This window comes from Terrapene carolina, unplaced genomic scaffold (genome assembly GCF_002925995.2).
Source record: "Terrapene carolina triunguis isolate 2854851 unplaced genomic scaffold, T_m_triunguis-2.0 Scaffold111, whole genome shotgun sequence".
NCBI lineage: Eukaryota > Metazoa > Chordata > Testudines > Emydidae > Terrapene > Terrapene triunguis.
The window spans coordinates 29,404,944-29,418,510 of record NW_020664462.1 but is presented as its reverse complement, the minus strand read 5'-3'; the positions used below and the strand labels follow the sequence as shown (position 1 = coordinate 29,418,510).

Here is a 13,567-nt window from a genome sequence, read left to right as displayed (position 1 = left end):
ACATAAATCCAGTGTCTTTATAAAGTTCTTGATTTTTAGTGTCTAGCAAAGTTATGAACAGAAGCTCCCAAGCTTGTCTTTTGAAGGTGTTGTGCAGATTTCCTGTGAGGATGAGGACTGAGAGGTCAGATATGGAATGATCACTTTTGAAAAGTGTTCACCCAGAGATGATATTCTCTTTTATCATTTTTCTGTGTGAGCTCATTCAAGAGCATAGTAATTATCTGGTTTCACCCACATAGTTGTTATGGATCATATAGTGCAGTGGATGAAGTACACAACATGTTGTGATAGGAATGTGTAGGATCCATGGATCTTCAAAGGTGTGTTGTGGGGGGTATTTATTATCATAATAGTGGAGATATGCCCACGGTTTTTGCATCTGTTCTTATGGCAGGTCTGGTTTTGCTTTCAGTGGTTGTTTCCTGGTCTGTGGGGAGCTAGCTTCTGAAAATGAGTTTGGTGAGGTTGGGAGGTTGTTTGAAGGCCAGAAGAGGGGGTTCAGGAAAGATTTCTTTCAGGATGTGGTCCCCATCGAGTATGGCTTGTAAATATGATTAATGATCCCTACAAATCTTTGGGAAAGGATTGCAGAATATCTTCATGAAAATTTCATCAAAACCTCTCAGGAGGATTCAAGGGACATGCTTGTGTACATAAACATGGCCACCCTGCCGAACTCTATAAGGGAACGAAAAGTAGATAACAACTCTACCTCTCTCCGTTGTACCGCTACCCCTTGTAGTACGAGTAAATCACTTACTCGAGGTTCCTTCCCCTTCATTCGGCTTGTCTGTGCTCCAGAGACTGACTGGAATGTGGTGGAATCTGAAAGAGGTCCTGGCTTATGGGATAGCTGGATTCCCCAGTACCATGTCCTCCACCCTTCTCCACCTCCTCCTTGCCCTCGCTGTTCATGACAAGAGCCTGTGACTCAGGCTCCTCAGGGGTATCAATGATGGTGTGAAGGGTGGTGATGGAGTGTCCTCCAAGTATGGCATGCAGCTCTTTGTAAAAGCAGCATGTGTGTGTGCGGCTTGGCTCCAGATTGACTGTTGGCCTCCCTCATCTTCTAGTATGCCAGCTGCAGTTCCTTTGCTTTCACATGGCACTGTTACTGATCCCTGTCATACCTCTCTTCCTGCATTCCCCATGCAATCTGCTTGTAGATGTCCACATTTCTACAGCTGGTCCATAGCTGTGCTTGCACAGGCTCTTCTCCCCATAGGCCCAGGAGATCCAGTATCTCCTGTCTACTCCCAACCAGAGCACATCTGGAGCGTGTAGCCACTCTGCTCAGCTGGTCAGTTGCACATAACAGTGGAAAGCTTGGACTGGGTGAATGCCTCTTTGCACACATCAAATGGGGAATCTCTTCTATTTAGCAAGGTAAGTAGACCTAGCTGAAGGCTTCCTACTGTTTAATAGAATTTCTTGTACTTACTCCTTTAGAGCAATCTCGTTCTGAGGATGTCAGCCATGAAGCATCCATGCCATCAGGTGGAGGGCTTGTAGGTTGGGATGGAGGAGGCAGCCATTGTCATGGGAGATCACATCCATATCTCTCAGGAGCAGCCAATATTGATGGGGCCATGCTGGGGCTATCACTATAACATGAGCAGAATCTTGCTTGATTTTGGACAAGACCTTGTGCAGGGGAGGAACTGTAGGGAAGGCTTACAGTAGGCCTTTTGACCATGTTAGGAAGAAAGCATCTGTCAGACATCCTGGGCTGTGACCCGTGCAGGAACAAAAAAGATGACTTTTTTGTTTTCTTTTCTTGCAAATAGGTCCACCTGGAGAGGTTCCCAGCACTGGAAAATGGCCCTGGACACATCTGGATGCAGGGACCACTCATGGTGACTTGCAGATTATTTTCTCAGGCAGTCTGCCAGAGTATTTTGAACCTCTGGAAGGTAAGCCAGTTTCAGGTTGATGGACCTGGCTATGCAGAAGTTCCAAAGAGAGATCACCTCTTGGCATAACTTTGTCTATCGGGCTCTCACCTGTTTGTTTACATAAAACACAGCTGCTGTGTTGTCTGTGAGAACTAACAAATTCTTCCCTGTGATATGCAGGAGGAATGCCATGTAAACCAAATGGATGGCCTGCAGCTCCCAGATATTTATATGAAGACTTGGATCTTGGGAAGACGAAAGCCCCTAAGTTTGAAGGGACCCTAAGTGAGCTCCTCAATCTAGATCTGATGCATCCATGATTAAACTGAGTGTCTGTTGAGAAGCAAAGGGGACTCCTGCACAAACATTCGATAGATCAATCCATCATTTTAGGACAAGAATCCAGCAGGTGAATCACTCCGTCCATATGATGGTGGACCAGAGAATACACTGAGGTGAACCAACTCTGCAGTCATCTGAAATGCAGTCTGGCATGTTGGACCAAGTAAGTGCACTCCACCATGTGCCCTAGAAGTTTGAGGCAGTTTCAAATCATGGTGAGACAATGCATCTTTAGATCTAATGCACTGAGCCACATTGCTTGGAATCTATGCTGCGGCAGGAATGCTCTGGTCAGTGCAGAATCCAGGACCACCCCAATGAATTCTATTCTTTGAATCAGATCAGGACAGATTTTTCTGTATTGATTAGGAGCTCTAGTGTGTGAAAGGCTGATTGGGTAATGGCTATGCTGGAGAGTACTTGAGACCTGGATCGTCCTCTCACTAGCCAGTCATCCAGATAAGGGAACACATGGATTTCCGACCTTCGCAGGAATGTCTCTACTACCAGCATGCACTGTTTGAACATGCGAGGAGCTGCTGAGAGGCTGAAAGGCAGAACTGTGAATTGATAGTGGGATTCATTGACCATGAATCTGAGGAACCTTCTGTGGCTCCAATGAATTGCCACATAGAAGTAAGCACCCATTAAGTCAAGAGCAGCATACAAGTCCCCAGTCTTTAAAGAGGGTATAAGAGAAGCAAGAGTAACCATTAGGAATTTGGTTTTCTTCAGAAAATTGTTTAGTTGTCTTAGATCTTAAATAGAACTGAAGCCCCCCTTTGCCTTTGGGATTAGGAAGTACTAGGAATAAAATCCCTTTCCTTGGAAAGACACGGGAACTTCTTCTATGGCCCCTATTAGGAAGAGAGACTGGACCTCCTGTAGTAGCATGTTCTTGTGAGAGTGGTCCCTGAAGAGGGAGGAGGAAGGGGGGGCAAGAAGGGAGGATAGAAATAATGGCAAAGACTAAGAGGCTAGTGGCTGTTGAAGATGTCCCTCATACAACTTTTGCACAGGACAGTCCCAAGTAAGCAACTCTCCTTCTCTGGTAATGGTCCCAGTACCTAGAGAGGGGAGAATGGTAGCCCTGTTGCAAGTGTCCCGGGGCCTACTCAATGTGGGAGGCCAGAAAGGGAGTGGGGATGTCGTAGAGCATGGGCAGAAACCCCAAGGACTCTAAAAGGGCCATTGATATGGAGGTGGCACCCACAAAGGTGCTGGCCATTGGTCATTGGGTTGGGATCTGAACCATGGTGGATATGCACCCCACTGGGGTGCTGGTGTTGCTCAGTTCTGGAAGCGTAGAAGCCAATCTCGGAGTCCAGTGAGGAAGGTGAGTCCGTTTCCTCTGGCCACAAGGGAGCTGACCCCCATCAGTATCGGGGAGACTGTCTGCAAGTCTGGTGATGGAGGCACTAGCGAAATCACCGCGAGCTTCCTCCTCGAATCGTTGGAAATCGCTGAGACGCAGCAACAGTAGCAGCCACCAGTACTGAATGGTGCACCAGGGCTGGACATGGCATCAAAGGATCTAACACATCTGATACCAGTACCAGGCAGGAATCCAGCACTGTGGGTGAATCCAGTGCTGACAAGTTCTGAAGTTCCTGAGCTGCCTTGAACACTTCACATGTAGACAGCACCAGCAAAGGCTCCTGACTCTGTGGTACTGCAAGCTGCACCAGTCCTGGGATTGGTCTTAGTGGGCTCTTCCTGGACTCCAGAGTCAACAATCCCTCTTTGCATGCGGGCTTTATCTGGGGAGTGCCTCTTCTTCGCATGCCCTCAGTGTCCTTGCCTCCAATTGGTGCCTTGCCTGCAGATTTCAAAGGCCCAGAATACTGAGTCCTTTGAGGATTTATGAAGTCTTTTCTTTGGTACCAGTGAGGACCATCTGCTTATAGATGCAGCTAGAACGGGCAGAGCACTCCTGACAGACTCAGACATGCTCAGTACCTGTTCCGAGTGACATGGTTCCAATGGAAGGCGAAGGGCAGGCTCCAGGAGTAAGTATTTGAGCCTGGCAGCTCTGTCCTTTTTAGAACAAAGTTTGAATCCTCTACAAATGTGATATTTATCACCTACATTCACTTCCCCCAGACATTTAAAGCAGCTGGGGTGAGGGCCGCTCACTGGCATAAGTTTGCCTCAGGACTAACAGGCCTTGAAACTGGGAGAATGCAACACAAGTCTGGTACCGGGCCTGTTACCCAAACAGGCACCAGAGACCAGGCTTCACTAAGAACTAAACTAAACTTACTTTAGTCACTAACTATTTACAAAATACACTACTTTAGACTTAACTAACATGATAGGTATCATATATACAAGAAGAGATGGAAGACTTGCAAATGCAAAGATCACAGCTCCAATAACATCACTGACATAGAAAGGAACTGAGGTGGTTGGGGGCAGTGTGGCCCTTTATTCTTGCATGCAGTGGTGCAAAGCACCAGAGGGCACTCACACTGCCCTAATGGGAAAAATCTCCAACAACAGTGCATGAGGCACGCACACACCTACAGTGGCATGGCCATGTGCAATCACTAGAAGAACCACCATTATTTTTCTTTCATAAACTTTCCAGAATACAGCATGGCAACAAGAACAAGATACATCAGGCTGAATCTAACCTGTGTCTCATCTGATAATTATACTACAGTACTTACTTTGATTGACATCGTAGCCTGTGTATCTCTTCATATCAATTCTTATTCTGTTTTCTTTCTCCAGAGTTGTTCTCTCTGCTTTCCCTATAGCTGAGAAGGTTTCTACTGAAGTCCATACAAGTGAAGGGTGCTCACTACTTTCCAGGGACGAGGTACATAAAGAATTTTGCTGTGTATCTGTTTTTGTTTGTTTGTTTGTTTGTGAAAAATAACAGAATCTTTGAAGTTCAGGCAGAAGGGTTAGGATTATTTTCTTGAAAGATGACCTTCAGAACTTGGTGTGTATTACAATAACAATGCAATTAGCATAGCTAGCCTCCTAGGGAAATCTTCCTAGTTCTCTGTTCCTCTTGAACAGGGTAATGTTTCTCCAAGAGAAAATATATTAACAGCACAAGACAATAAAGAAACAGCCAAACAATTTCAAAAATATCAATAGAGAAGGAAGATATAAATGATGTATAACAGAAAATCAAAAGGCTTGGGTAAAATGTGGGGAACCCACAAAACCCACGGACAGGCCACTTCTGCGATGGGAACTGCTACCCTTAGGTTCAGGGTGGGAGGAGATGCATTAGAAGTCAGGGCGTAGGCCCATGCATTTGTGTGCACACCCTTCTAATCTGGCAATGGCAATTGCATATCACCCACAAATGCAGATTATGTATGCTGTAAATAGTAATAACCTGCCCAAGTGGTTATAGTTGGGCCAACACCAGATAGAATATGGGGGCAAATAAAGGTTACTTTAGTGATGTTACTAAGTACCCATGTTTAAGACAAAATGAGCCCATAAAATAAAAAGATACTAATAGAATACACATATTTGATAAAATTAAGTTGTTACCCATACTTGGTCACATTTTCTCTGCTGATTGCACACTTCCAGATTGCTCCTGTCACTGCTGCTAACAGTTCTTTATTTTCAGAGTTACTGAGTAGAGTAGCAAGTGGTTGTAGGCCTCCATGATGCCTAACTAGGTCACGTGTCTCCTCATCTTCTGCACACTACACAACAAATTAAATATACAGAATATTTAAAATGTATAAAACAACGGCCCAGGAAGTCTGGTGTATTACCACAGTGACTGATACCAACTGATAGGGAACTTTATGTAATTATTTTATTTACTAAAATATTTTCAAAATATATTTTCTAATTTAATTCATATTACAAAATTAATAAAGGAATGAGGGTTCAGAACTGTACATAACAATAGAGAACAATTCAGACAAATGTTCAGAAAACAAAGGCACAGGTCCTTGCACAAAACGCATACACAGAAAACGTGTGTGCAATTAACACAACTGTGCAAGCAAATTGCAAATGGGTATGTGTGCACACAAAAGACTAGTGCAGTGAACTACTGTATGTGCAATTACGAATGCATGTTGTTATGTATATTTTTGTCTGTAGATTTCAGGCTTCCATTTCTAAAAAATTGGCCCTTAAATTGCAAACAAAAATAAAACACTGAACATATGCTATTTTTCATTAATTAATTGTTCATACTTAAAAAGCATTTATTCCTCATTACTACATACCACACATTTTTTTATTACAATACAGGCAAAGTTTGGAATTTTAATTCCAAACCATTAAGCCATTTTAAGCCTGGCAAGGAACAGCAGCAACAAAATCTGAAAATGTTTCATAAATGATGAAAAACAGTTTTTTAAAACACTCCAATGATGAATGGATATTTTTTACTTTACCCTCCTCCACAAAAAATAATACTGATCTTAAGACAAATAGAAAATCTTTCAGCTCAGAAAGTCATTATCAGGGAAGATATAAAGTATTGAAAATAGAAGCTTAGAATGAAAACTACCTTCTCAGCCAGAATTACACCATTGTTATCTTAACTGCTTTCGAGGGATCTGATCCTACAGGGTATTGAACGCACACAATTCTTACTGAAATCAACCAGTATTGAGTGCTCAAATACTGGATGCAAACATTGTCTGTTAGTTTTGTACCTGATATTTATAAAACTTGAGGTTTACACTGCACCGATATTATTAAGATACATCTATTTAGGCCTCAAAACTGCAACTGGCTCTGCACAGGCTGAATCTGATATCAGGGGGTTCTGCAGGGGCAAAGGGGACTCCACATACAGAACCAGTTACAGAATTTGGGTCTGTTTCCTGCTACATCACCATCTTACTTAATATGACAAAATAACAGCCAGCTGTTAGAAGATCCAACTATTTTACAAAGTGACAATTTTGAAATGCAAACAGGTCATGAAATCATAATCTCAAATGTTCGAGAACAGTAGGTGGGCTCTGGGCTGGGGGTGCAGACTCCAGGTGGGGCCAGAAATGAGGGGTTCAGGGTGCAGTAGAGTGCTCCAGGCTGGGTCAGGGGTTCAGAGTGTGGGAGGGGGAGCGGGCTCCACCTGGGGGTGTGGGCTCTAGGACTGGGGATGAGGAGTTTGGGGTGCAGGAGTGGGCTCTGGGGCTGGGGTAGGGTGTTGGGGTGTTGCAGGAGTGCGGGCTATGGGAGGGAGTTTGGGTGCGGGATGGGGCTCCGGGCTGGGGCAGAGGGTTGGAGTGCAGGAGGGAGCTCAGGACCAGGGGCTGGGGTGTGTGAGGAGGTGCAGTATCCCGGCAGAGCTTACTGCAGCTCCCAGGAAGCCGCTGCCAGGTCCCTGCAGCCTCTAGGCACATGGGCAGGCAGGGGGCTCTGCACACTGCCCTCGCGCATGCAGGCTCCGCCCCCGCAGCTCCCATTGATTGTGGTTCCTGGCCAAATGGGAGCTTCAGAGCCAACACTCGGGGCGGGGGCAGTGCGCGGAGCCTCCTTGGCCAGCCATGCACCTAGGGGCTGCAAGGACCTGGGCAGCCGCTTCTGGGGAGCCACGTGGAGCTAGGACAGGCAGGGAACTTGCCTTAGCCACAGGCCCCTGCTGCTCCGCCGACCGGAATTTTAACGGCCCAGTTGGCAGTGCCGGACACCTGGCAACCGTATGTCAGAGCAGAATTGTGACATATCAGCATACTATGATTATTTTTAGGGATAAAATAACTAATCATTACATTACAGATAAATCTCTTTAGATGTAAAATAGAAAAAACTCAGAAAATTTAAACCACAGAACCACCCATATTTTCTTCAAGTAGAACTTTACTATACTACATATATAAGAGAACTTTATACTATGTACTGCATAAAAACAAACAGAAACACTAGCATTAAATGATCTGATAATTAAAATCACACATTTACCTTAAAGATAGCACTGGCACAATGCATCTGAAGTTCCTCATTTTCACCACTCAGATTTTTCACAAGGTTTTCAATCATCCTCTCTGTCTTGATTGCAAGTCTGTAACTTGGCTATGAATGCAAGTTACATTTTTAGTTACATATATCAACAAATAAATAAGATTGTTGTCATCCTAAAAACTACTGCACTATTAATGTAGCTCCTAATCCTGCGAAGATTTGTGCATGTGAGTAACTTTAAGCATATGAGTTTAAGCATGAGTCACCAATCTGACTAACTCTCTGGCAGCTAGGCTGCACAGGGGGGCGGCTTTACTGACTCTGGCCACTAGGCTGCACTACTCTGAGATCCAGAGAGGTCGTGTAGACTTGGCCATGGGGCTATAATGACCTTTGCCCCATCCCAAAAGGGGATGGGGCATGCATGACCCACGCCAATCATAAATACATGTTGTCAAACTTCCATGGCTCTGGAAGACATTCAAGAGATTTACTTCAAAATAGTTTATTCCTGTTTGAGTCAAATATTTTTCAAGGCTCTCTTCCGTGTGAATGTTTTTAAGTAACAAAATCACATAAGAATAGAGCAGGGGTTGGCAATCTTTCAGAAGTGGTGTGCCGAGTCTTCATTTATTCACTCTAATTTAAGGTTTCGCGTGCCAGTAATACATTTTAATGTTTTTAGAAGGTCTCTTTCTATAAGTCTATAATATATAACTAAACTATTGTTGTATGTAAGGTAAATAAGGTTTTTAAAATGTTTAAGAAGCTTCATTTAAAATTAAATTAAAATGTAGAGCCCCCCAGACTGGTGGCCAGGACCCGGGCAGTGTCAGTGCCACTGAAAATCAGCTTGCGTGCCGCCTTTGGCACACATGCCATAGGTTGCCTAGCCCTGGAATAGAGCTACTGTTTCCCTCCTTATAAGTAAGGCTGGTTGCCCTGCCTATGTGAAGGCTGCCCAACACTTCCCATTACAAGACCCTGTTTTCACTTGCTTATAACTTTGCCGAACTTTAACTGTTTGGATGCAAGGAGCCTCTGGCTTTTTTCTTTTTCTTTTTTTTTTTTTTTGAAAATTTTCACCAAAATGGTTCAGCTATTCCCAAGAAAAGGCTAGGGGAAAATAAGCTGTTTTGCCCATGTCAAAAAATTCTTGCAACCTTTCTTTAAAAATATCTAGTGCTCTCATGCTGTAGAGCAGGGACTTGAAAAGTGGCAGCATGGTGGCCTTTGTTCAGAGAGGTTCCTTAATTTGGCCCCCTTGTGCTTAGCATTATGATACAGTCTTTAATTACAAGGTCATATACTATTTTTCCACAGCATCCTTGCCTCATGAAGTGCACAAAATGGACCAGGGTTGAGTAGTGAAGGAGGCTGTTTTCCATAGGACCCCTGCCACATTTATTGCATAATTTGGAAAGTATGTAGAAAATGAAACAGGGGATTACAGAAAGAGAAAGGAGGTTCTCATGGTAAAAGCAGCTGAAAGCTGCCCTGGAGAATTGGATTCTATCCCTACCTCTGCCACAGAGTTCTTATGTGATGCTAAGCATGTCACTGAAACCAAACTTTTCAGAGGTGATCACTAATTGTGTATATTCCTCATTTTCTGGATGTCCAATTTAATAATCTGGGGTCTGATTTGCAGAGCACTCACAATTGGAAAGTGAAGTCAATGAGAACTATGCTTTGCACATGTAAGTGCTATATATTGGTAAGTACTCAGAAAAATTGGGTCATATGTGTCCCAAATTGGGCACCCATAATTAGTTGATACTTTTGATCTTAATATTGCTGTGTCTCCGCTCCCCTTTGGAAAATAGCGGTAATACCACCCCCTCACCTCACAGGGAATTTATGAAGAAAAATTAATTAATATTTATGAAGCACTCAGCTACTATAGTTCTAAGACCATGAGGAAAGTAATAATTTTGTCTTCACAGCAGAGTTTGAACAGTGTGCAGTATATAAGGCCTAAGGCCATACATTGAACAATGAGAATAAAACTAAATATTGAATAGCTGCTGAGTAATTGAGCACTTTCCATCAACTGTGCACTGAATTCCTGTAGAAAAAATAATATGAAATCATGTGCTCATGACTTTGCAACTTTAATGATCTACTAATGTAGTTTTTGTGTGTAATTTTAATAGTATGCTTGTAAGAATTCTGTGCTTATTATAATAGCAATTCTCTATATAGTTCCATATTACTATATAGAGCTAAAATACCTTGTCCATTTAAAATATAAACCACTATTTTTAAATGTTAAGGTCTGAAAAGTGACAAAAGTCAGGAAATTCAAAGTTAGGAACTACAAGGTGAATTAAAACCAGGGTGTCACAGTCTTAACTTTGAATTTCCTGGCTTTCATTGGTTTAAATAAGATACTTACTATACTTAAACACAGGACCAAATTATGCTCTCAGGTACACTAATAAAATGGCACTGAAATACCAATGTATTGCACCAATGTACACGAGAGCAGAATTTGGCCCATTTTTTTTAAAGAAAGAAAAGTCATTTTAAAGTTGTAAAATGCATATTATTAAGTTCTGACCATTAGAGCAATCTTCCTGACCATATTTTATTTAGACAGACATTTTAAACCCACAGCAAAACAGCTCAAAGTTTGGCAGTTTTTAAAACCTGGATACATCAAGACAGTACAATCTGTAATGGAAATTTTGAAGCAAATCATATACTTTCCTTTACTCCTCCTGAGACTGATAAGATGCTGTTTTGTATAAAGCACATGCATAACATAAACTATTTAACTTGTGTTGTGATGGGATCATCCTCCTGTCCATTGATCCACTAGTAGCCTTATACATATTTTGAATTCCCACATTTTCCTCCCTAAGAATATTGTGTTTCCAATTCAGCTTTCTGCCATTTAAGTATATTACTGGGCCAGGATGTAGCTGTGACAACTTTTGAAAATCCACTTTTCAAATTTCTTGCAACAAAAACAGACATTTTTGTCAAATATGAAAAATTTACAAAAATGAAAATCTTGAACTATATTAGTTTCATATAATTTCTCTCACAAATCAATCCTGGCCTCCAGCACAAATATTATGTGATGACTGGGCCTTACAGCCTCATAAGCCATAACCTTCGTTAAAAAACTTGTATAAGGCACACCCACAGTACCCACTCTCCTTGGTCCAATGTTGCGCTTTAGATGGGACCAAACTACTTGATGGAATAGAGACTGTCCTACAGCGTTCTTCCAAAGGGTAGGTTGTCCAGGTTGACTTTAAGCCATCAGTTTAAAAAGGTTAGAAGTAGACTAGTTAAACTATGGGTATGTCTACACTGCACTTACACTTCACACACCCAGCAGGTGTAAATAGCAGTATCAATGAGGCATGGCTTAGGCAAATAGAATAGAGCAGTGGTTTTCAATCTTTTTTTCTGGTGACCCAGTTGAAGAAAACTGTTGATGCCTGTGACCCAACGGAGCTGGGGATGAGGGGTTTTGGGTGTGGGAGGGGCTCAGGGCTGGGGCAGAGGGCTGGGGTGTGGGGCCGGGAATGAGGGGTTCTGGGTGTGGGAGGGGACTCTGGGCTGGGGCAGGGAGTTGGGGTGCGGGATGGGGTTAGGGTTCTGGGCTGGGGGTGCAAACTCTGGGGTGGGGCCGGGGATGAGGGGTTTGGGGTGCACGGAGGGGGCTCCGGGTTTGGGTGTTCAGGGCTGGGGGAGGGGATTAGGGTGCAGGGGGTGAGGGCTCTGGGATGAGGGTGCAGGCTCTGGGATGGGGCTGGGGATGACAGCTTTGGGGTTCAGGATGGGTTTGGGGGGGCTCAGGGCTGGGGCAGCGGATTGGGGCACGGGGTTGGGGCGCGGGCTCCCGGTCAGCGGCACAGTGGGTCTACTAAGGCAGGCTTCCTGCCTGTCCTGGCACCGCGGTACCTACACATGTAATGCCCGTACTCTACATGCCACCATAAGTGTACACATAGCCTAAGTAGTTATTTGGCTTACCTCGGATGCACACTCTTGTAATGTCCCCACCACGGGTGTTAACATGTTTGCATGTGGGGACTTTAGCAACCGAGCCAGCAATGGAATGCCTCCAGCTCTACGAATTGCTTCTTTATTTTTGGTGCTTTTGCTACAGCTCCAGAGCGCCAAAGCCCCACAGCGTGCTACTTCAATATCTTTTTCCTGATGTGGAGTCAGATTGGCTGATCCCAATGGAACACAGTCCAGCAGCCCAACCTGACAAAAACCAAAGAATTCTTAGTGTATTTACTGTTAATCAGGAAGAATGTAATTATATTGCATTTTAATGATATACAACTATTTTTTTCTCCTGGCTAACAAATGACTTATAAAGTGGAAAAAAAATATAAATACAGTAAATGTGCTGATTTTAATATCTACTTACTAGTCTCTTGATTCCTCCATGCTGTCTTACTGTCCTTCGTGCTCTTTTAAACCTGGCAACATTAGCAATTGTTTCAGCTGCCAAACATTTCAGATCCTTATCTGGGGAATCTAGTATTTTCACCATAATTTGTAAGCCCCCAAAATCAGCAATTGTACGTCTGATTTGTGAATTCTGACTAATTTCCTTCAGGATTTTTAAAGAACCAATCTAAAGAGAGGAAGATATTAAATGTGAGGCATTATTTAAGAATATATATTCATTTTAGCTAGCAATCATTTAAAAGAATGGGTTATCTAACATGTTCTCTCTTTTACATGGAACCCTTTAAACAACACTTCTTTATACCATATATTCCATGGGATGTGTGTGTGGGGGTGGGGGGAGCATTCTAATATTAGCTAGCATATACAAGGTCAATTTATTTAGACAAATTTACTTACCTTACATTTAATTTCTTCTGTATCAAGTAAATTAATTAGTACTTCAAGACCCCCAACATCTCTGATGGCCAGTTGACAAGTTTCTTGAGCCAGGTTAAAATCTCTCATTGAACATAATGCAATTACTGTAGCTGTCTGGTTACCTCCCTAAAATAATGTAAAAATTATTATAGCTACAGGTAAAACACAACCTTATTATTATATAAACATACTGAAACTGACCCTATGTATCAGTTCTTGGCCCTATACTATTAACATTTGTATCAGCGACATGGAAGAAAACATACAATTATTACTAATAAAGTTTGCAGATGATACAAAAATTGAGGGAGTAGTAAATAATAAAAAGGACAGTTCACTGATATAGAACAATCTTGATTGCTTGGTAAAATGGGTGCAATCAAATAATGTGTGTTTAAATATGGTCAAATGTAAGGTCATACATCTGGGCCAAAGAATGGTGGACTGTGATCTGGGAAGCACTGAAACTGAAAGTCTGAAGGGTCAAGGTAATTAATCAGCTGAACATGATCTTAGGCCTGGTCTACACTAGGCTTTTATGTCGAATTTAGCGCCGT

The 13,567-nt window shown here is 42.8% G+C and overlaps 1 protein-coding gene across 1 annotated transcript in view; it reads right to left on the bottom strand.

Annotated features, from left to right (window-relative positions):
• ARMC4 (armadillo repeat containing 4) overlaps window positions 1-13,567 on the bottom strand; it is a 167,702-nt gene that overhangs the window by 73,637 nt on the left and 80,498 nt on the right. Inside the window, exons 11-15 of the mRNA XM_026652132.1 lie at window positions 12,990-13,136; window positions 12,547-12,756; window positions 12,141-12,377; window positions 8,148-8,258; window positions 5,766-5,920 (exon numbers count right to left, since the gene is read on the bottom strand). Of these exons, the coding sequence (XP_026507917.1) occupies window positions 5,766-5,920; window positions 8,148-8,258; window positions 12,141-12,377; window positions 12,547-12,756; window positions 12,990-13,136 (860 nt within the window). The remainder of the gene's footprint in view (window positions 1-5,765; window positions 5,921-8,147; window positions 8,259-12,140; window positions 12,378-12,546; window positions 12,757-12,989; window positions 13,137-13,567) is intronic.